Source organism: Pinus tabuliformis, chromosome 6, assembly GCF_031772625.1.
Source record: "Pinus tabuliformis cultivar Carrire ecotype Pingquan chromosome 6, CPIR1, whole genome shotgun sequence".
Lineage (NCBI taxonomy): Eukaryota > Viridiplantae > Streptophyta > Pinopsida > Pinales > Pinaceae > Pinus > Pinus tabuliformis.
Window position 1 is genome coordinate 496151620 of NC_142292.1, and position 25812 is coordinate 496177431.

The following is a 25812-nucleotide window of genomic DNA, read 5'->3' on the forward strand; positions in this document are numbered from 1 at the left end:
CATGTGAAGGAAAGAGACCAACGAAGTTTCTAAGGCATAGTTTGACTAAGTTTGAGGTAGTTAACTGAAGATTCTCTATGTATTTATGGGCAGCAAATCTAAGGCAACAATTCGAACTCTGAGGAAAGTGGAGGACAGTCAAAATGTCAAGAGGCCAAAATTTCTCAGCTTGAGCAGGTTTGACCTAGGCTTGTTTGTTGGTCAGTTTGACTTTATTTTCATTGGAAATATCAGATTGTTTCTCTTGTTGAATTGGACAATTTCTCTAAGAAAAGGTTACTAGGTTTTTCCCTAGAATAGGGTTTCCCCAAGATAAAAATCTCGTGTCTTTGTGCATCATTGTTCTATTGTGATCTCTACTGTCCTAATGCATTTTATGGTTGAATTTCTAAAGTATAATTGCTTAATGATAATATGGAAGTGCTAAGATAATATTCAATATCATTAGAAGTAATTATCAGTTTCAGAAATTGTGCTTGAATCTATTGCACTTGAAAAATATGTTGAAAATTGTAACTAGGTTCGGTCTTCATAATATCTTATGTATTCTTGATTTTATGTATTTGATGTAAAAGAGAAAGAAAAAAATATTGTTGTTGTTTTTGTAGCATGGGTTTCATGCTCAAGGTCAATTTATTTTTAGATCAAAGCATCCATTGTGTACTTCTAGGGTTTGTAATAGAGTCAACGAGTCATTGTTATATCATATATGTAATACACCCTATTGAGCATTTTGTATCAAGTCAAAAGAATTTATTTGAGTCATAATTGTGTCAAAAGTCCCTCCAAGACCAAGTCGGCCTACAAAAGAAGAAGTCGGCCTCATTAAGGGCAATTCACACTCCTAGGAGCCTATATATAAGAAGTAGTCGATATCATTTGAGAGAGAGCATCCAAGCAAGTTCGATCACAAGAAGAAGAAGTCTACAAGCAATTAAAGATCAAGAAAAAGGCTTGAAGACAACACATCTGAAGTTTTTGGGTCAATTTCTCTTACACGTGCGAGTTGCAACTAGGGTTTTTCAGTTACAAGATCACATTGAAGTTCTCCATTAAGAAGTCGAAATATTGTTGCTAGAAGATCAATTTTTTAAGGCCGAACACCAAAGCAAAGAAGATCAAGCCAAGTGAAGAAGAGAGAAGGCCTAATTTAGTCTCTATCACCCACATGTGCGAAGTTGCAGCTGCTATAGAAGGGCTGAAAATATGCAAACTTGAAGCAATAGCCGAAATCTTGAAATACTGGCCGAAACATGAAGTTTGAAGTTGTTTGACTAGTGTTGAATTTTGTGAAAAGAAGGTCATCTAAAGAAAGGTTGACTTGGTCTTGGAGCGATCTCAATCTTGGGTCTAAAGGGTCTTGGAATTCGTCATTTGAAGTTTCTATAAGAAGAGAATAATTTCTTGTGGGTTTTCCTCTCTAGGAGAGGTTTTGGCCCTGGCTAGTAGCCTACATCTTGTGTCCATTTGTTCTATTGATCTTCATGTTTTGATAATTGTTTGATGATAAGAACACCATAATAATCAGGATAAGAAAAAGCAAATTATAAGTACATCAAGCTAAAGTAAAAGAACATCACAAGCAATCATCAAGTTTAGAGAAATCACTCCTAATCTAGTTGCCCTAGATTTCTCAACATGGTATCAGAGCTAAGGTGACAAGAAGGGCAGCCTGAAGATCACTCAATTGGAAAAAGGATAATCAAGGCCCGAATATAAGAGGAAGAGTATCAAGAAGATCTAGTCATCACGTCAAAGACCCTATCATCTTGAAGGAAGGACTCTTGGAAGAAGAATAGAAGACCTCAAGGACACTACCTCCATCTCAAAGTAAGAAGGACTTCACATATTTGAAGCATCTTGGGAAGTCTCCCACATTCCACATCATCATCCAAAGGAAGCAAGAAAAACACTTCATCAAAGGAATCGAAGTGATCTACCTTATGTTGAAGAGAAGAAGCACCGTCATTTTGAAGAAGGAAGACCATCCCTCCTTATAAAGCTCATCAAGAAGGCATCTTCATTTATCAAGTGCGTGCTTTATATTCATGTCTCAACCTACAAATCAAATGACTACTTTTTGCAAGGAGAACAATGAACTTGTTGGTACATCAAACTACCTTGCATGGAAGAAGATAATAGATTTGATTCTCACAAAAAATGAAGTTTTTGAGTATATCAAGGGCTCCATCACAAAGCCTCCTCAAGAAAAATCTCAAGCATTGTCAAAGTATATGAAAGGAGAAATAAGGGCTCAAAGAATCCTCATTGAATCTATCAAGGATTCTCTCATTCCCTTTGTAGCAAAATTGAAGACATCGAAAGAGATCTATGACAAGTTGGTAGAGTTGTACTTTGTAAGTACAACTGGGGAAATAATATCTTTAAGAACTGAATTATACAAAATGAAAGTATCAAAGGAAGAAGGGGTAGCTTCATATCTCATGAAGGTATCTCAAATTAGAGATCAACTACAAGAGCTAGGAGAAATAATGTCAGATCCAGAGATGACCACTTGTGTACTCAATGCACTACTAGATGAATGGGGAAAATTTGTATCAAGCATCTATGGAAAGAAGGAATCTACACCATTCAGTGATCTATGGGCATTATGTAAGATTGAAGAAACTAAATTAAAAGCAAAGAATGAGTTGGATCAAATAAGATTGAAGAAACTAGATTAAAAGCAAAGAATGACGTTGGATCAAATGAACAAACACAAGTATTCTCAACTATGACAAGGAAGAAAGGAAAGTTTGGAAGATTTGAGTTTCGAAAGAAGTTTCAAAAGAAAATTGACATGTCTAAGATTCAGTCTTATGATTGTAATGAATATGGACACTTCAAGAGGAATTGTCCCAAACTCTAGAAGGGAAACAAGAAAAGGAAAGAAAGAAGTGAAGCCCATGTGACCGAAGAAGTAGAAGAACCAGAAGAGAAGAAATCTAAGAAGGAAGAAGTGAAAGACCTCTACTACTAAAGGTCTCTCATATATTGAGTTTATTTTCAAGACAATAGTCATGGTAGGAAGCATTACAGTTATGATAAAATGCATTATAATAATTGAGATTGCATCATATTAGAAGCATAAAAGGATAGCCTAAGTAGCAATTTGTATGGCTGAAGCAAGTCATCTAGCAAGATAGGAAGATAAGATCTCATCTCACCTTATCATCATCTAGAAGAAGCATTTGCAGAAAAGGATCATTGTGATCCTCCATTAGAATCTTTGTTGGAAAGGTTCATCTCTACTTAAAGAAACAAGTGTTACATAGATAGTTTACATTCCACCTCGTATGGGATCCACAGTTTAGAAGGAAGAAGGTATGGTGTCATAGAAGTGCAACATGACAATTTAGTTGAAGCATTTTCATCTTCAAGCATGGAAAATGAAGCTGCTAAGGGAAGTTTAGATGACCACATGAAGGAAGAGTTATGCATATATTTGATAATTTTTAATAGATAGATAAAGTCATGTCATCACTTAGTTGCAAAATGATCTATCTCATGAGCATGATTGAAGAATAAAGAACTCTTCCATATGAAGAATACATGAAGGCATAAACTTGGCATACTACATAAAGACATGATGAAATCAACATATCATATGACCTCATGAAGAATATGAGGTGGTGGGAAACAATTGTTCCTATACAAGAGGGGCTATGTATAGAGATCTCGAGAAAGCAAAAGTTGAAAAAGAGAGCTCGTGAAGATGTGTCTACAACTACATAGATAGCATGGATAATCAACATCTGATGTTAAAAGGATTGGCTATGACATCTCCATAAGGAAATTATGAAGACCCTGATATGTATGATGAAGAAGGAAAACCTCGTTAATGGAAGCCTTGGAGATGGATTCGTATAGAAAAGGATGTTGATGTTGTAGAAGCAGATGATTTGACAAAAGGCCATCATAAAGAGGTAATTTTGGTTTGATGTTTACTTTTGATTTTTGAAAGGCAGCATCTGGTTGGATTGGAACAGGGCTACCGACAAAAGATTGTAGGAAAGGAAAGTGTATGATTGAGGAATCTTCTGTCAAAGATTCGGTTGATAGTCCTACTGTGTTGAAAAGCAACATCAATTGTCTGAAAGACCTTGAAGGTTTGAATTTGATTATGTACATGTGAAAGTATATTATTGATTGGGGTTGTGTTTGTACAGGTGAATCTCTTGAAGGTTTTGATAGCATGTTGGTTACCAATCAGTTTGATTGGGAGAGATTTGTTATCCTTGATCTGCTGGATCAAGGAGTGTTGAGGCTTTGTGAGTGAAGCTATTATGCTCTTGACCTGCGAGAAGATGCCAGAATACCAAATATACGAAGAAACACAACCCAGAACACAGAACAAAATGAGAAATAACAACATGTATTTTATTATTCAGAGATGAAAGCAATGTTCACTTGCCTCTTCGAGGGGGCAACCTCCAATAGAGCAGGGTTCGATTACAAAATAAGACACGACACTCCTCAATGGGGAGTCTCTATCCTTTATATAGGATTCATACATGCAATACCATGGGTTAGTACCATGGTTCTCTTAATACCATCTATCTAATACCATGGCCCATTTGCAACTAACTGTGGTCCCTTTCTTTAAATGCGGGTCAACCACTTACAATTATTAATATGGGCTTTATTGACTCTTTAACTAACTAGAACTATGACTCAACCCTATTACATAAATAAGGGGGTTAGGGTTGGACCCTAACATGCCCCTCCCCCCATAAAAACAACCTTGTCCTCAAGGCTGAAGCTGCAGAAATTGCTGAAGAATAGTGGCTGGTTCCCAGGTTGCATCTTCTAGAGAGGTGTCTTTCCACTTGACGAGGACTTCCTTGATCGTGCGGCTGCATAGATGTCGTTCTCGCTTGTCAAGGACCTGTTCCGGTTGGAGCTAGATTGAACCTTCTTCATCCAATTCAGGTAGACTGGTTTGAATTCTACAATTGTTCCCCACCACTTTCTTGAGGCATGATACATGGAAGACGGGATGGATTTTTGCAGTGGGTGGCAAGGCTAGCTTGTAGGCTAATTTGCCAATGCGCTGAAGTATTTGATAAGTAGAATTTTGGAGATAATTTTTGATGACCCTTGTCTTTGAGTGATGTTTGCTTGTATGGTTGCAGCCTCAAGAATACTTGATCCCCTTCTTGAAATGTGCGCTCCGAACGATGTTGGTCTGCCTGTTGCTTCATGCGATTCTGAGCTTGATGGAGATTATCTTTGAGACGAGCTAGCATGGTTGCACGGTTCTATAGGAGTTGATCCACTGCTTGCACCTTAGAGCATCCAGGGATATAAGAAGTAGGTGAAGGGGGGAGTTGACCATAAACTACTTCATATGGAGTCATCTTGGTGGCGGCATGATAGTTAGTATTATACCACCATTCAGCTAAAGGTAACCACTGTACCCATTGATGTTGCTTTTCTGAAGTAAAGCACTTGAGGTAGGTCTCCAGACATTTGTTGACGGCTTTAGTTTGACCATCTGTTTGGGGATGATAGGAAGTACTTAGTTGTAGTTGGGTGCCTTGTAGCTTGAAAAGTTCCTGCCAAAAGTTAATGGTGAAGTTCGGGTCACAATCAGACACAATGGAAGTGGGCATGCCATGCAATTTGAAGATTTGGTCCATGAAAGATTGAGCCACCAAAGTGGGTGTAAAAGGGATAGGGGGCAAAAATGAGCATACTTAGAAAGTCTGTCCACAACCACCATGATGACTGATTTGTTGCCTGACTTCGGAAGACCAGTAATGAAATCCATAGAAACATCCGTCTAGATTGAGGCAGGGATGGGCAATGGTTGTAAAGTGCCTACTGTTTCTCCTTTGTGGCGCTGACACACATCACATTCAGCTACAAAAGTAAGAATGTCTGTTGTCATGCCTGTCCAAAAGAAGGAACGACGAGTGCGAGCATAAGTCTTCTGAAAGCCTACATGGGCTGCAGTGGGAGATGAGTGCAACTCTGCCAAAATGCGCATTTTGAGGGTGGAAGTCGGTGATATCACTACTCGGTCCTTGTAGCGAAGAATCTCATCCTTCCAAGAGTAGCCCGCTGTGGAGTTAGAATTTGCTTGCAAGTTATTAATGATTTGGGAGAGAGAAGGATGTGAAAACCATTCCTTGCGAGCTTCTTCAATCCAATTCGGAATGGGCAGTGTTAATTTTAGGTATGTTCTATGCTAGAGCAATTTATTTCAATTTCTTTTCCACATTAGCAATCACATCAGCATAAAGTAAACTGCAGATAGAACATAAATACAAATCGCAGAAGACAAGCCAAGACAAGAGGACACAATATGTGGCGCTAGCTAGGGACAAACCCCACAATGTGGGGAAACCCGTGATCAATTCTTCTTTTATGTTCTTCAAAGTTCAGCAGAGAAAGTGAGAGAGATAGTACACTTACAATAGAAGTCAATCACTTTGACTTTTGATATCGGCATGAGATTAGTTGAAGACATATTGCTTCCACTGATTCTCTAAGGTGACTCGTTCACCTATCATAGTGCTGCATCTCGTCTATTTGCTGCACATTACCGTGTGACACCTTGCTGTACTATCACATGTGTTGAACCTTGATGACTGAGCTGCTCTCATCTTCATGCTGCTCATCATGCTGCATCTTCCATGGTCTTATTCATCATCACGCTGCCCATGCTCATGATCTCATTCATCATTATGCTGCCCATGCTCATATCATCATGCATCATTACGCTGCCCATGCTCATATCATCATGCTGCTTATTACGCTGCCCATGATCTCATACATCATGCTGCCCATACTCATATCATCATGCATCATTATGCTGCCCATGCTCATATCATCATGCTGCTTATTATGCTGCCCATGATCTCATACATCATGCTGACTTCCTTCGGAGATAGATGCTCTGGCTGTTTCGGCACTTCCCGGTAGTTCCGGCTTTTCCGGCAGTTTCGTCTTTTCCGGCAGTTTCGACAGTTTCAGCATTTCCAGCTTTTCTGGTAGTTCCAAATTTTCCGGTAGTTCCGGCTTTTCAGGCAGTTCCGGCTTTTCCGGCTTTTCAGGCAGTTCCGGCTTTTCCGGCTTTTCCAGCAGTTCCGGCTTTTCCGGCGTTTCCTTAAGATCTCTCCTCCTACTAAAACCCAAAGACAAGTAGAGAGAGGAAGAGTTCCAAGTATGTGTAGAAATGACTTGAAGTCCTCTTCTATTTATACTAAAACGTAGAGGTTCAATAGACATGACTGTTGGGCTTCTGAGCCTACATAAGTTGCTGGTCGACTTAACAATTTGTTCATAACATAAATAAATTCATAAATTCATAAATACTTATCAGAATCGAATGATCTTTAGATCAATCCTACACCTCTGGATGAGAGGGATCCAATAAAAATATCAGCTGCCATAAATAAGATGACCCACATGGAGTTTGGCCCTAATTGCCAATTTTAACACTCCCTCTCAACTAGCGAGAACTCCATCTGCTGATCCATATGTCCAACCGTATTATCTCTGTCATCAGTGCCCTGCACTGCTCTGCTGGCTCTACTATGCTCTGCTGGCTCTGCTCAGCTCTGCTGGCTCTGCTCTGCTGGCTCTGCTCTGCTCTGCTGGCTTTGCTCTACTCTGCTCAGCTCTGCTGGCTCTGCTATGCTCTACTCAGCTATGCTAGCTCTGCTCTGCTCTGCTGGCTTTGCTCTACTCTGCTCAGCTCTGCTGGCTCTGCTATGCTCTACTCAGCTCTGCTGGCTCTGCTCTGCTCTGCTTAGCTCTGCTGGCTCTGCTTTGCTCAACTTAGCTCTGCTGAACCATGAAGAAGAAGAATTGATCGAGAATGTGTCATACCATTCTCCACTAACCCGAAGTCAGTCTCAGAGTGTGTACCACTGGTCCCAGACCAGTCCTCAACCGACCCGAAGTCAGTGTCATAGTAGGTACAACTCCTACCATTGGTCCCAGACCAATACTCTACTGACTCGAAGTCAGTCTCAAAGTATGTACCACTGGTCCCAGACCAGTCCTCAACTGACCTAAAGTCAATGTCATAGTGGGTACAACTCCTACCACTGGTCCCAGACCAGTACTCTACTGACTCGAAGTCAGTCTCAGAGTATGTACCACTGGTCCCAGACCAGTCCTCAACCGACCCGAAGTCAATGTCATAGTGGGTACAACTCCTACCACTGGTCCTAGACCAGTATCATTGATCCCAGATCAATGAAGGTCATCCTAGCATAGGGAGTACAGTAGATACAACGATGCATCCATCGGTACTACTATGGTCCCTATCCTCATTTCTCTGCTCATTGATCAGATCAGAGCTACTTCCCATGAGTCCCAAACTGCATGGGTAGGATGCCTCGACAGGAGAACTTAATCAATCCTATCCTCATAGGAGAACTAATCATCATGCTACACAATCACCATGGAGAACATGTCATCCAGGCCTCACAGGAGAACTAATCATCCTGCTACACAATCATCATGGAGAACACATCATCCAGACCTCATAGGAGAACTAATCATCCTGCTACACAATCGTCATGGAGAACACATCATCCAGTCCTCACAGGAGAACTAATCATCCTGCTACACAATCGTCATGGAGAACACATCATCCAGACCTCACAAGAGAATTAATCATCCTGCTACACAATCGTCATGGAGAACACATCATCCAGACCTCACAAGAGAATTAATCATCCTGCTACACAATCGTCATGGAGAACACATCATCCAGACCTCACAGGAGAATTAATCATCCTGCTACATAGGAGAGCGAATCATCCTGTCCCACAAGAGAGCGAATCATCCTGTCCCACAAAAGAGCGAATCATCTTGTCCCATAAGAGAGCGAATCATCTTGTTCACAGGAGAGCAAATCATCCTGTCCACAGGAGAGCGAATCATCCCGTCCCACAAGAGAGTGAATCATCTTGTCCCACGAGAGCGAATCATCTTGTCCACAGGAGAGCGAATCATCCTGTCCATAGGAGAGCGAATCATCTTGTCCCAGTGCGCACCACCAAGGGAGGGTGAGTCCCCCTGTGGTCATATGTTGCTCTAGTAAGAACCGCAAGCCCCTAGAGCTCCTAGAGCTCAATGTATGCAACATGCAGGATCCTTTTACAAGGGTCTTTCGACGACTCCAAGTCGTTCGGGAAAATCACAAATTTGATCTTTCCCCGGGGCTCTGACAAAGTGTAGCGACTTGTACATCATCTCAGTGCGATGGAGCCTCCTTGCTCATTGACTTACCATATCCCAGATAAGGCAGTATCTGATGTCTATCTGCTAGAGCAATCATTGAATATGGGATTCCTCAATAATCGAATCCCACCTCTGGTTGTCACAGAGAATCACAGTGGTATTCATCATGTGTACTCACTGAAGAGTTTCCACAACCAGGCAACTTCATACGAGGTCATACTCGTAGTTATGTATCCGGTCTCGACGGTACTTATAACAATCGATTTTTGCTTCCTGCTCAATCCATGAGAGATTGTGCCCCGAAGATATCTCAGAAGATTCTTGGCACCAATCCAGTGAGGCTCAACCAAATATGAGCTCACCATGCTAACTGCAAAACATATGTCCGGATGGAAGTTCACCAAGAACATCAACGTGATTGAGTTTATGAAACTTAGAGGCATTTCCCAAATCTGGTCCGACATTACTACCATATAACTTCTGAAAGTTAATATCCTCAAGGTAGTCACAAGCTTGCAGTTTATCATTCCACATTCGGAATCCAACTCCCTCTTACTTCTGCAAATGAGAGGGTCTGCACCTGTTAGAAATAGGTCATCCTTCCAGTATGAGAGGTCTATCATCCACAACCTTCGGGTAATGGTTTGGATCGGTTTCACTCCTAGTGAATCTCAACTTCATCAAACAGCTATCAATCCTCTCATACTACGCCCGGGGTGTTTTGCTTCAAGCCATAAAGGGCTTTCTTCCACCTGTATACATGAGATTCCCGTTCATGAATCTCAAACTCCATGGGTTGTTCCAAACCTGTGGACCTGCTACATGAGGGGAATGGTCCCCTTGTAAGATTTTCCTTCGGTACATCTCAAACATGTACCTTCATGCTCTTTTTGAATTCAGGCATCCCGGTCACCATCTGACTCACAAACCTCCGGTGCTGAGTCAATGGACATGGTCCCCAGTGGACTTGATACAACCCTGAACTCTAAAACATCTTTGAAAAATCTATTTTCAAACACGTACCTTTCCATCGATGAGTGCCACCCTGAAACCTTAAACTTCCATTTTTGAGATGGACACTAGGTTCTTCTTGCGATCAGGTACATAAAAGAGATTCTTGGGTTCCTTTCTTTCTTTGAAGAGTCGACCATTTCCTTGATGACTTGCATTACTTATCATTCCTCTGATCATTGAAGATGTCCCTGGAATGATTGTTATCTTCATCAAGAGATGTGTCTCTGCTCTTTGCATGATGGCCGAACTTATTGCAACCAAGGCATCTGCCTTTCCTTCCACCCTTAGATTTGAACTTCCCAATGAAGTGATCTTCCGCTGTGCCATTCTGATAATATTCTCTGCTTCCACTTCACCCTTAGCGAACTTAGAAGAGAGATGTGGAACTCATTGATCCTTTTGTCTTGTCCCTATTGTCTTTGGTGATTGCTCTTTCACTCTTGCTTGGGCATTGTCTTCACCTCAACTTTGATACCATGTTAATTTTAGGTATGTTCTATGCTAGAGCAATTTATTTCAATTTCTTTTCCACATTAGCAATCACATAAGCATAAAGTAAACTGCAGATAGAACATAAATATAAATTGCAGAAGACAAGCTAAGACAAGAGGACACAAGATGTGGCGCTAGCCAGGGACAAACCCCACAATGTGGGGAAACCGTTGATCAATTCTTTTTTTATGTTCTTCAGGGTTCAGCAGAGAAAGTGAGAGAGATAGTACATTTACAATAGAAGTCAATCACTTTGTCTTTTGATATTGGCATGAGATCAGTTGAAGACATATTGCTTCAACTGATTCTCTAAGGTGACTTGTTCACCTATCATAGTGCTGATCTCGTCTATTTGCTGCACATTACTGTGTGACACCTTGTTGTACTATCACATGTGTTGAACCTTGATGACTGAGGTGCTCTCATCTTCATGCTGCTCATCATGCTGCATCTTCCATGGTCTTATTCATCATCAAGCTGCTCATGCTCATGATCTCATTCATCATTATGCTGCCCATGCTCATATCATCATGCTGCTTATTATGCTACCCATGATATCATAAATCATGCTGCCCATACTCATATAATCATGCATCATTATGTTGCCCATGCTCATATCATCATGCTTCTTATTATGCTGCCCATGATCTCATACATCATGCCGCCTTCCTTCGGAGACAGATGCTCCGGCTGTTTCGGCACTTCCCGATAGTTCCTGCTTTTCTGATAGTTTCGACATTTTCGGCTTTTCTGGCTTTTCTGACAGTTCTGGCAGTTCCGGCTTTTCCGGTAGTTCCGGCTTTTCTGGATTTTCCGGTATTTCCGGCTTTTCTGGTAGTTCCGACAGTTCTGGTTTTTCCGGCAGTTTTGGGAGTTCCATCTTTTCCGGCTTTTCCGGCAGTTCCGGCTTTTCCTTAGGATCTCTCCTCCTATTAAAACCCAAAGACAAGTAGAGAGAGGAAGAGATCCAAGTGTGTGTAGAAATGACTTGAAGTCCTCTTCTATTTATACTAAAATGTAGAGGTTGAATAGACATGACTGTTGGGCTTCTGAGCCTACATAAGTTTCCGGTCGGCTTAACAATTTGTTCATAACATAAATAAATTCATAACTTCATAAATACTTATCGGAATCGGATGATCTTTAGATCAATCCTACACTTCTCGATGAGAGGGATCCAATAAAAATATTAGCTGCCATAAATAAGATGACCCACATGGAGTTTGGCCCTAGTTGCCAATTTTAACACAGAGAGATTGCTAGTAGGGTGCTGTCCTACTCAAATTGGTGTGATAAAGCATCCGCTATGACATTTTTGCACCCTTTCTTGTAAATTATCTCATAATTATATACCAACATTTTAGCTAGCCATTTATTTTGCTATGGCGAGGATAGCCGTTGCTCCAAAAAATATTTAAGGCTTTGATGGTCAATGCGGATTTGGAAATGCCACCCCAATAAGTATGGTCGCCAGGTATCCATTGCATGTAAGATGGCTGTCATCTCCTTCTCATAGGTAGATTGTCCCAGATGTTTCCCGCTTAGTTGTTGGCTGGTGAAGGCCAAGGGTCGACCTTCCTGCATTAAGACAACCCCAATACCCTTACCTGAAGCATCACATTCAATCACAAAAGATTTGGTGAAGTCAGGTAGTGCCAATACGGGAGTGGAACACATGGCCTGTTTGAGAGCTATAAATGCCTGTTGTGCTTCATCAGTCCAGAGGAATGCATTTTTCTTGAGAAGGTGAGTGAGGGGTCTACCAATGCGACCATAATTGTTGACAAATTTGCGATAGTAGCCAGTGAGACCTAAGAATCCTCTCAAACTCTTCAAGGTCTTTGGTTGGGGCCAATCTTGCATTGCCTGGATCTTTTTGGGATCCACCCTGACACCTTCACGCCCCACAATGTGGCCCAAATACTCGACTTCTTTCATGCCAAAAGAGCACTTGGACAATTTGACAAATAATTTATGCTTCCGGAGCAGTTGCAAGAGCAGGTCTACATGCTAAAGATGTTTTTCCCAAGTGAGGCTGTAGATGAGAATGTCATCAAAGAAAACAAGGACAAATTTTCTGAGATATGGTTTGAGAAGGTGATTCATGAGGCTCTGAAAAGTGGATGGGGCATTACAGAGACCAAACGGCATGACCAGGAATTCATAATGGCTTTCATGAGTTCGGAAAGCAGTCTTCGGAATGTCGACTTCTTTCATGCGTATTTGGTGATAGCCCGAGCAAAGATCTAGTTTAGTAAAGAATTGAGCCCCATTTAGTTCATCCAGCAAATCATCAACAACCAAGATAGGGAATTTATCTTTGACCGTCAGCTTGTTGAGGGCCCTGAAGTCTGGACACATGCGCCATTCCCCATCTCTTGAGCACCATGACCACAGGCGATGAATAAGGACTAATTCTAGGACGAATGACACCGACTTCCAGGAGTTCCTTGAGGATTTTTTCAATTTCATTCTTTTGGGCAAACAGGTATCTATATGGGCGCACATTCGGTGGTTGTGCCCCTGGGACCAAAGTAATGCTATGATCATGTTCCCCTCTAGAGGGTGGAAGCTTGTGAGGTTTGTCAAAGACCTGCAGATCACTGTTTAAGACCTATTGCATCTCAGGATGAATATGAAGAGTAGTGGGCTCGAAGGCCTGGATGGCATTAAATTGGGCGATAACTCCATGGTGGCCCTTTTTTAACAACTTTTCCATCCGATGCGAGTTGATGATAGAAGGAGTACCTGCCTGGAGTCTGCGGAGGGTATGCGTGTGGTCATTTTGCTTAAAGCTCATATATAACTCCTGGAAATCCATTGTGATTGGGCCGAGTGTGCGGAGCCATTTAGCACCCAAGACAATGTCACACCCACCCATGTTGATGGCAAACATGTGGGTCTTTAGGTGGTAATCTCCCATCTGAAGTTTGATATTTTCATAGCGGCCTTCACATTTCATTGTCCCCCATCAGTAATCTGGACCTGGAAATTAGAGACTGCTCTAACAAAACAATGCACAACTTCTGCGACTCGTTGATGGATAAAGTTATGCGTGCTGCCACTATCAATCAATACTACTACAGGGCAATGTTTAATAAAACCTCTAATTTTGAGAGTTTGGGGAGAAGAAATGTCTACCAAAGCATGGAGCGAGATAACTAGTTCTTCTGGTGTAGCTGGGAGCTCATTGTCCTGCTGGTTGTCCTCATCTTCCTCCTCTGGTCCCTCAAAGGGTGGGGCTTCCTCAGATGAACTGTGATCAATAGCATCAATTTGAAAGAATTTGGGTTCCTTGCATTTATGCCCTAGGGAGTATTTGTCATCACAGTAGTAACACAATCCTTGCTTTCTTCTTTCAGCCATTTCTGCGGGTGACACCTTTTGAACCTTAAGTGTTTGGGTAGTGCCTTGAGCCTAGGTGGGGCGTCCCTTGGCTATGAAATTTGGACAAGGCGACTGAGCCGCTAAAGCACGTTCCATTTCGATAGCCTTGGTACAAGCTTCCGTCCATGTGGGTGGGTGGTGCATCCGGACGTGGGCTTGGATGGCATCTTTGAGACCACTTATAAAACATTCCAAGTATAATTCATCTGCTAGACCTGATGTGCGGAAGGCTAATGCCTCAAAGGCTGTAATATAGTCGTTTACTGTGCCCATCTGTCTGAGCTTAGTAAGACGACCTAAAAAATTCGATTCTCGTTAAAAGTGGTCACAAATGGATTTTGCGAACGTCTGGCAAGCAATTGTCCTTGGATAGCATGTTTGATGCCACTGCCACCATTGCCATCTTTCTTGGTCCAAGTAAAGGCCTCCCACACGTAGCTTAGTCTCATCATCTCTGATGTGATTCAGAGTGAAGTATTGGTCCATTTGTGATAGCCATTTTGCCGGATTAGAGCCATCAAATTTGTACATGTCCAGCTTGGGTGGTCGAGGGTGGGAATGTTGGTGATTTCCATGGAAGTGAAGATGATGGCTAGATTCTCCTTCATGGTCTTCATTAAAACCATATGTCTCCAATTGTAACTCCGACTTGCCCTTTGTGAATGTGTCGTGTAATGTCTGGATCTGCCTCGTTAATTCCTCCAACCGTTTTTCAAGGGATTCCATCTTCTCATTGGCCATAGCTTGAGCTCTGGTTTCTACCATACACAGATCCGAGTCACTTGTCGTCACTGTGAAAAAAATTGGGACCACTCGAAAATTGAAGCTGACAAGTGAATGGTACCACCTCGCTCAGCTCGTTGTCCTGATTCTTATGGGCTAAGTCTCTTATAAGCATCCCGGGAGGGCCTCAGACTTATTTTTTATTTTTTATTTTTTTTATACTCCGAAAGGAGTTTTACTCCCCGCTTATCAATACTGCAGTAGCCAATTTCCAGAAAAGTTAATCCTGCCCAATGTCCTGCGAGAATTGCCCCAGGGTATAGGAGCCACAAGCCTCCCTGCACAAATGGTCAGATCTGTTTGCGAAACCCTCAACTGCAGAATGTGAGTAGGACTGCGGCAATGACAGAACCCCAGCTGCTAGATCTAAATGGTATTGTGGCGGTAGACCCTGAACTAGTGGGTCTGATTGTTGCAGCGGCGACAGAACCCAACCTGCTAGATCTGATCTGGCAAAGAAGATGATGGGCGATCTTCAGAGAGATGAGGGAACTATGGTCTCAAGGAGTGTCAGGTGCTACAAATCGCAATATACATAAGGGTCCAACAGTAGTACTCGACCCAATCTTTCAGGGCACTAACTAAGGAGGATCAACCGTACCCTTAGCCGTACTACCCGACTACCCTATCGTACGCGTGAGTAATCTCCCCGAGTGCTGTTCTCAGTGTACTGTAGCAGCAAGACGGCCGACGGTTTATCTACGGCGAGGTTTCAGGCGCCTAGGGGGCTTCCGATATACCCAGAGGGTACGTGGAAGACAGTCTATGCACAGTTCTGTCTAATGCGCTACTACTTGAAGGGGTACCCATAGGGGTTACAAGGGAGTTCAACAAGCGTGACCACCTCTTGTATTTCCTGCGTGCATGCCTCCCCAAATCCGCAGGTTTATGCGCTCAATGACAGATCTCGTGGTTTAAAGATGCCGGAACACGTCTCTAGCCAAAAAAATTTCTGCTAAAAATGGAGATACCACTGGCCCTGGAAAGCACTCTAATACCACTTCTTATGCTCTTGACTTGCGAGAAGATGCCAGAATACCAAATATACGAAGAAACACAACCCAAAACACAGAACAAAATGAGAAATAACAACATGTATTTTATTATTCAGAGATGAAAGCAATGTTCACTTGCCTCTTCGAGGGGGCAACCTCCAATAGAGCAGGGCTCGATTACAAAATAAGACACGACGCTCCTCAATGGGGAGTCTCTATCCTTTATATAGGATTCATACATGCAATACCATGGGTCAGTACCATGGTTCTCTTAATACCATCTATCTAATACCATGGCCCATTTGCAACTAACTGTGGTCCCTTTCTTTAAATGCGGGTCAACCACTTACAATTATTAATATGGGCTTTATTGACTCTTTAACTAACTAGAACTATGACTCAACCCTATTACATAAATAAGGGGGTTAGGTTTTAACCCTAATAGAAGCATTGCCTAGGAGGACATCTAGTTGACACTTTGTGTTGATGTCTAGGTCCCGAAGTTGGAAGGGTGGCGTTGGTCATTGAGCTCTGACACACACCTGGATCTTTGGGTTGATGGTTAGCAAGTAAGCCTGATGGTACCTAGAGAGGCTGAAAGCTTGAGTCCATCTTAGTCCCACCCGGATAGATTGCCCTGGTCAGGAATCTAGTCCATGGCATTGCAGTGCCTAAATTGTTGAGAGACCAATGGATAGATTGCCCTGGTCAAGAATCTAGTCCATGGCATTGCGGTGCCTAAACTTCTTCGTATATGATGTGTTTTGAGATCTTCCATGTACCTCTTTGATTATATGTAAATATGAATACCTCCCTAGTTAAGAGGGAGTGTTGAAGAATGTAACTAGGTTCGGTCTTCATAATTGTACTTGAAGTCAAAATGTAATATATTTGTCAAAAGAAAGCAAAAATAATTTTATTATTATTTTAATTGACTTGTTAAAGCATGGGTTTCATGCTTGGGTCAATTTTTATAGGTCAAGCCTCCATTGTAGGCTTTAGGATTATTTATTTGGGTCAAAGTCAATATGTTTGTTTGGTCAAAGACTCCTCCATCAAGTCTCCTTCAAGACGGCTTCAAATAGATAATCATTAAGTCGACTTCATTTAACAGAACTCAAGTCGACCTCAACATATGAAGACACAACCCTTCAACAAAGTCAGCCTATTACACATGGAGACAACTATATATACCAGCCTAAGGCCTTCGCTCAGATTATAAGTTCGGATAGGAATTTCAGAGGATAATTTTCGATGTCACTACAAGAGCTTGGATAGGGTACAGGGGATGATCTCGGTGCTGCCACAGAAGGTCAGATCTCAAAGACTATTGCGGATTACAGTGAATTGTTTGGATGATCTCGGTGTTGCCACAAAAGGTCGGATCTCAGAGACTATTGCGGATTACAGTGAATTGTTTTCAGTGCTATTACACAGAAGAATAAGCTCGGATCTCTCTACCACAGATGGTGTTCTCTCAGTGCAAGCACATGATAAAGGTTCATTGCCAACACAATGAGAAGGGTTCGGTGCTATCACAGGGAGAAGGCTTTGGTGTCCTCACAATAAGAAAGTTTCGATGTCATCACAGTGAGAAGGTCTCGGTGGTATCGCAGTGATGATATCTCAGTGCAAACTTGGTGGCAAGAATTTGGTGCTAATACAATGACATGGAAAGGAAGATGAAACAAGGATGACTTGATGGAGGTAGTCTCGAGTCTAAGTTGTAAGGGTCTTGGTCGTCTCATCTTGAATCTACTGAAGAAAGAATTTTGACTGGGTTTTCCCCTAGAGTGGGGTTTTGCCCTGGCAGCGTGCCTACATCTTGTGTTCTCTTCTATTTGTTGCTTGGCATTAGTCTTGATGATAAGAAAAGATAATTCAAAAGATCAAATAATAATAATCAAAACATCACAAGATAATGTCATAATAAGAGAAATCATTTAACTGCCTCACTTTGGATTTCTCAACAGGTTATCCATGCTTAACAGTGCTGAAACATAAAAGTGTATTATAATATCATACAAGTAACAAAATTATATTATGACTCATGAGATATACATTTATAGAAACTGCTTTTGTGAACTATATGGGACCACAAACCGTAGTTTAATCATATATTTTCATTGAGAAAACAACAAGAACGGATTTGTAATTTGTCTTAAAACTAGTAATCAAACAAACAAGCAAAAAAAATAGATATAACTTAAAATCATCTGCATTGTTTTGGGAAATTTATGCCTTTTTCAGCCGAAACTCTGGACAAACAGACAAACAGTTCTTTGCTGATATTTATAACATCGATCTGAAATAATTTGAAGTAGATTTGATCTGGGATTCATCCACGGAGAGAAGGAATGCCTCATTTAAGAGAAAATAATACCCTCATTCAAATTTCAAACGAGTACTTTGGTTCAAAGAAGTGAATGCTTCAATGGAGAGAACTTGGGATTTTCCTTCTTAAATAAGTTCTCTGTATCTCTTCATTAACCCTTGAAGTTTGTTTTTGATTTATCGCTACTTGTCAATGTGTTTAAGTCTCCTTTTGACATTATGCATGTCCAAATGGCTAACAGAAGTCTAAAATTATTTGCGTTAGGTCCACACTCTTCTCTCATCCCCTCTAATAGACTTCAGGTTTTGGCTGGCCTGAAACTAGGTTGGATGCCTGGCACATTCTTATCAACAGCCTGGACACTAAAAGAATTTTTGATAAAGGGAACCAGCTTAGTTTCAAACAGTAGTGGAGTCCTTAACTTGAAAGAAAAGTTGAATCTGTGTTGAAGACTCAAATTCAGAAATGGAACCCTTATGTTAGAGACACAAATTCAAAGGGATCCAACAAAAGAAGTTTCTGCATTTATTGTTAGTGATCTGGCAGCTGAAGCTTCTCCTTTTGCATTAGCGATATGAAAAATGGAGTTTCTGCTCAAAATAACGCTTTGGTCTTTGGTATTTTTGACACTAATCATGCCTCTCGATCATATTAAGTGGTTTGATTGAGCACATAGGGAAGACAATTCTTGATTTATCCATTTCATATGGGGGTTCACATGACTGAGTGAATATACTTAGTTTGTCATTTGTATTGCTTTTGCCATGACTGTAATATACTTTGTTTGTCATTTCGATTGCTTTTGCCATGACTGTAATATACATTGTTTGTCATTTGGATTGCTTTTGCCATGACTGTAACTATGTTTTTTGACTTATTTCTCTCCATTTCTTTTCTGTGTGCTGATACGATGCCATTGACCTTATTTGTTTACTAGAGCTTGGTCTTTCAGTACCACGATGACAGTTGAAGCAGACAACTACTGGTTACATGGGGCTTGAAATCTCATTACTTGCTCGAGCATAATTTTAATACTGTACAAACATTATTGATTTTGTAGTTTTGAGTATAGTTGCATGATGAAATAATGGATTATGGTTGGCAAATTTTTTTTCGGATGGTTTTGTGAAATGTGAGCTGCAGATGACATGTTCGTTATTGAACAGATGAAGCAAACATAAAGCCTGCTTTTTGGGGTGTTGTGGAAATAAAAGTATTACTAGAATTGTTATCTTTCTCAACTAGCAAATTTATTGACAATCTTCATTATTCTGAACAAAGTGTGAAAATGCATTGCCAAGATACTTTGTGGCCTGTATGTATGTTGTTAATGATAGATCGGCATTGTTAATTTTCATGTGATCTTAGCACAGACCAAACTTTACAACTTTGTTCTATGAGAGATTTTGTCAGATCCTTGTGCCAATCTTTGTCCAAGTTGCAAATAACTCTGGCCTTGGAGGTTTTACTCTTAACTGAATGGAGCACATACACTAGCTTGTTTTACCCATTATGTTTTTATTAGCCAAACTCTATGGTAGCCAAAGATATCTAGATGAACATGTTCAAGTTGTCTGAAGGTAAGCATGGTTGTGCTAATAGTGGTGAAATAGTCTGAAGAGTATACTTCTAAAAATGTCGACTACCATAGACCCATGCATGGTAAATAATGATTGTCTATTCATAAAGTTTCACTTCCAACATAGTGATAGTAATCTGTTAAGTGGGAGCAATAATGGTTTGTTTGGCTCGTGTATTCTATACAAGTAATTGTCTGCTATGTACAATCTGCATGGGCGGGCATAGCCAAATGATTCTTATCATGATATACATCACTTGCTATAATTCCATCAATAATTAGAGTGCTTACAGAAATTCGAAAGGTCTAGTTGCCAATTAACATCTCTTTTTCTTGTTGAAACAATTACCCAAAATAAAGTTTCAGAAGATGTCGCACTCAATAACTGGTTTGGGATCCAACTTAATCTCTTCTTTTGCTGCAGGGACTTGAACATTCAAATTGGTTGACAGAAGTTATCTGGGTCATTTCAAGAGTAAATTTTTTGCAGCAATAATTTAATCTATATGGACAATGGTTTTGTTAAATCTAGGATAGACTTGCTGTTTCCTGAAAAAAATAACCATGAAATTGCCGAGGCATGACAAGCTTTGTGAACTGCTGTCGGCAAAACATTTTATGGGATTTGCCTTAGTATATTCATTTTCAAGGTCAGCTCTGTCAGAGACAAATATTTTAGACCTATGAAAGCTATGGCTTGTTGCAGCATTGAATGGTGTGTTTGTTATGTGTTTGATTTCCTGTTGGCACTAGACTTGGGTTATTCACATTTAATATTTTTCTGAGCCCATTATGAAATCCCACTGTGCTGTTTTACCTACCATTTCCTTGGTTTGACCTTGATTTCTTCATTAGCTTGTTTGCTAATTTTCATATGGTCCTATTTCACAATTCATGAAAGTTTCACATAGGTTTCCAATCTTTGAAACTAAGAAAGAAGGAATAAAGCTTTATACAGCATTTTGGGTGAAATTCTTTAGTTCTTCACTTGCTTGGAGGACAAAAAAGGTTTTTTTACGGATGTCAATTTTCAGTAGTGAGTCCACACTGCTGAAAACTACTAGTGACTATAGTGGGAGCCTTGGTGTTGGCTTGGAGATGTATGTGCTTGTTCATTTGGTTGGTAACCCTGGTAAGAATAATATCATGCTTTTAGGAATTTGAATACATGTATTTATCTGTCCAGTTGACAGCCATTATGTGCAGAAGTTTAAATTTGCAAGTTGAGTTGATCTTACTGAGCTAGATACTGGAAACCTTGTGAATCGATCCATTTGAAGTGTTTTAAGCCCGTTTACATGCATGCACATAAATCCCAAGATCCTTAGCATGTCATTTAGGCCTGTTGGGACATACTGGGTATGTGCTACCAGCTATGAATATATTGTGGACATTTGCTTGATTTGAGCTGTAACGCAAAAGTTTCTTTTACGTAGAAAATTGGTTTGAATATTATTGACTTCTTTGAATATTATTGATGTTGAAGTTTTGCCAATTTGAGCCCAGTATTTGTGATTTTTGCTGTTTGAAAGCTAACTGTTATTTGATTGCTTGGGTGATGAGACTGATGAATCATGGTTCTTGATAATTTTTCTTTATACCACCTTTTGTTTTCCTGTTATACAGTTTGTGTTCTGTAAAGTCAACTTATATTTCCTTATGCAATCAAGTAATAAATATGTTACCATGATTTGTTGGCATTATGGAAGTACTAAGAATGGGTGTTGGAACACTTAATGGTCTGTTAAGTTTTGATTTCTTGGATTTAAGTACCAGCATTGCTTCTTTTCCCAGATGACAAAGATGGCACGTGAATCATCCTTTTCTGCATCGGGATGTGCTATTACTGAAGGTGGACGCTCACATGTTATAACTTATCCATTATAATCACAAATTTGAGATTTTGATGTAGATAACAGTTGAATTCTGGACCGGGGACTGTATTTGCTTACTTTTGGCTTAACCCCATGTCGTATTTATCCCTGCGAATGATATATTTTCCAGCTTCTTGCCCATTGCCTGTTTATTTTGGTGAAGGAAAGCCTGGGGATTTTTTTTTTCCATTATTGATCCATAATTTATAAAGTGAAATTGATCTAGTGAAATCAGTTTAGAAATATATAGCCTTTTCCACAATAGTCTTGTTGGCCTTAATAATCAATTGTATCTATTATCTGGCAATCTGCACCAAGAAAAATTTTCAGTTCTTATTTTAGTGTTTTCTCAGTTTGACTGTGCTTGAATGAATATCTATTTAAAAATTTTGGGCATTTTTATTTGAAATGCTTACCTGAATTCTGTTTGAAGTTATGATTTTTTTTTCATTGACTTGGTCATTGTTTGGTGGGCTGATACAGTTGTATTTTGTGTTTGTCTGCTAGAATTTGGTCTGTCAGTTCCGAGGTGATGGGGGCCATAATTCACCAGCTACTTGGGTTTTAAATGATTTTATGCAATACCCACTGTACATGGTTTATGAGGTAGTTTAGATTTTCATTTTGATGTGATAATCACAATTCCAAATTCAGGATACATTGTAATTGCTTCTTGAATGAGTAGCAACAAGGATATTTTTTTTTTTGGCTGTAGTCCTTGAGGTTGTGTTTACCCTCTTTTATCTTTGAATGTAAAATTCCCATGTACTTTCTTGGTCATGAATCTATTAATTTCTGGCCATGCCAATTTTAGAGTGCACAAACATTTCATTGTCATGTCGAGGCTCAAAACTGCTTTGGAAATAATTAATAACTGTTTTATGGTGTGCTTTTTATCCGAGTATGTGTAAGAATGAGTTGAACCACTGTTACATAACTCTTTGCGAGACCCAAATAAATGAGATTCTTAATCTTCTTAAAAAGAACTGAGCTCGGAGAAGTTTATGCCATATAGTATGCACGAGCCTTACGAAAGGACTAAATATACCCCCTAGAAGAGATTCCTTTTATTCTTTGTTCTCTGAAGACTACATAATTAAGGAACTAGCTATGTTTTTTGAGATTGCAATTTGTATACATCAAAGTGGCTACTTGGTTGTAGGCAACTAACGTGTAGGCTTAATTTAAGTACCGTGGATTTTGATTCTTCACCTGGTAATTGTAATTGCCATTTACCACTTGGACAAATACCATTGTAATTGCCATTTACCATTGGACAAATACCTAAAGTGCAAGAGTGGAAATTGGTTCAACTGTGCAGAAGTTTTAGTTTTCCTATAGAATTGGTGCTAATCTATACAAAGAGTGAGGCTTGGGTTTTCTTCTGTATATTTGACAAATCAGTTGTTGGAAAAATTAAACTTGCCAAAAATATTTCATCAATTTCTTTCAGAATGCTGAAGTCATTTTTTTTAACTTAAGAACTTTTGCAAGTCTATGATATGTGGATCCACTATTGCATTTGTTAAACTTGTTTTGTTTTGGAGAATGGAAACTAATGAAAAGAATGGTAATAGTTGGTGAATGCTCATCAATATGCTTTTATATGATCAACAAGATAGTGGATATTTTTCTCCGTTATATCTGCATTTTTTTGGGCATATTTTTTCCTTCATTTCGTCAATTTTTGTTTTGTTTTATTGGCATGATAAATTCCCTTGCATTATTGTTTATATACAAGTCTGTGCGATATCTATCGAGCAAATAACCTGGACAAATTTCCTGTTCAGTGATGGCAAATAACGGGGACAAGTTTTCTGTTCAGTGATTACACTCTAGCAGTTACACACATCAGGAAAGAATTCATGTTGATTTGCATTTCTTTTGGGCCATACCATACCATATTTGAGAAATGGTAAACCATAGTTGTTTTACTATACATTTGTACACAGAAATATTGCGCCGAGAGGTGCTCTCCAGATTAGTATGGTAAAAATGTTGTCATGTAATGTCCTGTATAACATTTTGATAGTCAAATTATATAAAAATAAAAGAAAAAAATAAAGTAATTAATAATTAGAATTATCAATAAAACATTTTGACTTGGTCAAATTACGTAAAACTAAATAAAATAAAATAAAAAACATAAAATTAGTAATTATATTTATAATTAATTAGTAATTAATAATTAAACCAACCTAGATCCATCTTAATTTTGGATCTACCAAGAGATGGATCAAATCTCTTGAGATGCAGACATCTTTTAGAGTGAAAAGAGATTTGATCGCTCTTGACGCTTGGTAGATCCAAAGTTCAAATGGATCTAGGTTGGTGAAGATAACATTCATTGCTATCCAAATCTCCCTGTGTGATTGTAAAACATGGACATCATATGGCCTTTATATTTTGTTTATTTTTTTCCATGAAAAGAAAATTATTTGAGATAAACAAAACTACAATATTCAAGGGCTCCAGGGACAATCCAAATAATATCATCTAGAGATGGATCTTTAAGAATATTTAATTACATCCATAAAGATCCACAACTTTCATAATATAACATATATTGTGTATCAAGTAATGGGAAGTATAAATAGACTTTAATAGTCCCATGTATTGACAACTTATAGGTTTAAAAGGATTTTAGAAATCATTAAAAGAAAATAGTTGTAAATAGATTGTTTGGTCAATTCGTATTCTCTCAAAGAACCATAAAGCTCAGTTTGATGAAGTCCTTCCTTTGAGAGCTGATTTGCAGTCTTGTTGTGACCTCTCTAAATATGAGTATAGTTGGACCAAAGAAATTATTTATATATTGCCTTTAATTTTTGTGCCAATGGAACGAGATAATTATTTTGTATTTGGAGGTTTCCTTTCATCCAATTAATGACCATAGATGAATCACCGATGACTTAAATCTCATCAATCTTCTTGTCAAACACATATTTTAGTAAGTACAATAAAGCCTTGAATTCCGCTTGGTTATTTGTTCCTACTCCTATAATACCTTTGACCTAAATTCTCTGTGTATTTGGAATATATAGAATGAAGTCAATCCCCAAATAAAATATGGGCCTTGGGAAGCTCATCAAAATATTTCCACACTAAAGATATGTCCACTTGTATCTTAAAGTAGAGTTCTTTGTAGTTTAACTTTTGGAGTAACCTTATAACACGCAGGTAAAACATCAACCTAAGCAACTATTTGAAAAGTGGGAATCATCTTTTCTTCAAACAAAATAGAGTTTTTCACTATCAACATTCCACATAGAATTGAAAATGGGATTGCCTTGTAGCACTTTAGATCGTGTTGAGTAAACCAAACATTTAAATGTATCTATGGATTCACATTTCCAAAGGTTTTGTATTTCGAAAGACTTCTTAGCATCAACCCAAACTTTCTGAGATAAATTACAATGCAAGAATACATGTGAAGTGTTTTCCTCATTGCACTTGCAAAGTAAATAAATGCTTGGACCTGCTATATTCCTTTTTTCTAGAGGGCTTCCCATGTTAAGACTCCACATAAACAACTTACACTTGGGAGGAGCTTCAAGTTTCCAAATTTTTGTCGCTACTATTTGTCATCACTTAGTTCTGGCTCGAAAAGTGCTGAGTATTCAGGACTAACAATATAATTGCCCCTTGCTACATTCACAACCCAGAGTAATTCATCTATGAATTTTGTCAATCTTGTTGAGAAATAGATGCATGTAGTTAGGGTTTTGATTCCTTTTTTCTTGATAATTACTTGTGATATGCGTTGGATTCTTTACTTCTTTATTATGTCATCTTTCATCAAGCAATTACCAAATAAATAATACATGAAGATCACAAGAGCAAGAGACAAGATGTAGGCACTAAGACAGGGAAAAACCCAGTCAAATTCTTCTTCTCTAATAGAACCAAGTCAAAGTGATACAATCCAAGACCTTTTGACCAAGGCAAAAACCTCCTCCAATCGCCAAGTCAGCGCTCCTTTCAAGTAGACAAACTTTGCCAAAGTCAACAAGGGTCAACACCTTCAAAATCTGCTTAATTTGGAATTCGGTCCCCTACAACTGAAATTCAGAGCTGCAGTAGAATCCAAAATTTTGGCCTCTTGCAATTGCCTAGAAATTGTAGAAACACTTACACATGTGAGTGAGA

The 25812-nt window shown here is 39.4% G+C and overlaps 1 protein-coding gene across 9 annotated transcripts in view; it reads left to right on the plus strand.

The window, feature by feature from the left end:
* Positions 1–22559, plus strand: part of LOC149259499 (protein NONRESPONDING TO OXYLIPINS 2, mitochondrial-like) — a 48852-nt gene extending 26293 nt beyond the window's left edge. For 2 of the 9 annotated variants that reach the window (XR_016257617.1, XM_089418560.1), the window contains exons 3-4: positions 21584–21641; positions 22171–22559. Coding sequence is in view for 4 of the 9 variants with exons in the window: in XM_089418560.1 (XP_089274686.1) it covers positions 21584–21603 (20 nt within the window). In the remaining 5 variants the exon portion in view is untranslated. Of the gene's footprint in view, positions 1–19147; positions 20503–21583 lie in introns of those variants that run through there. The other 7 variants (XM_089418544.1, XM_089418523.1, XM_089418552.1 and 4 more) reach the window with 4 other exon arrangements.
* Positions 22560–25812: the final 3253 nt, after the last annotated feature.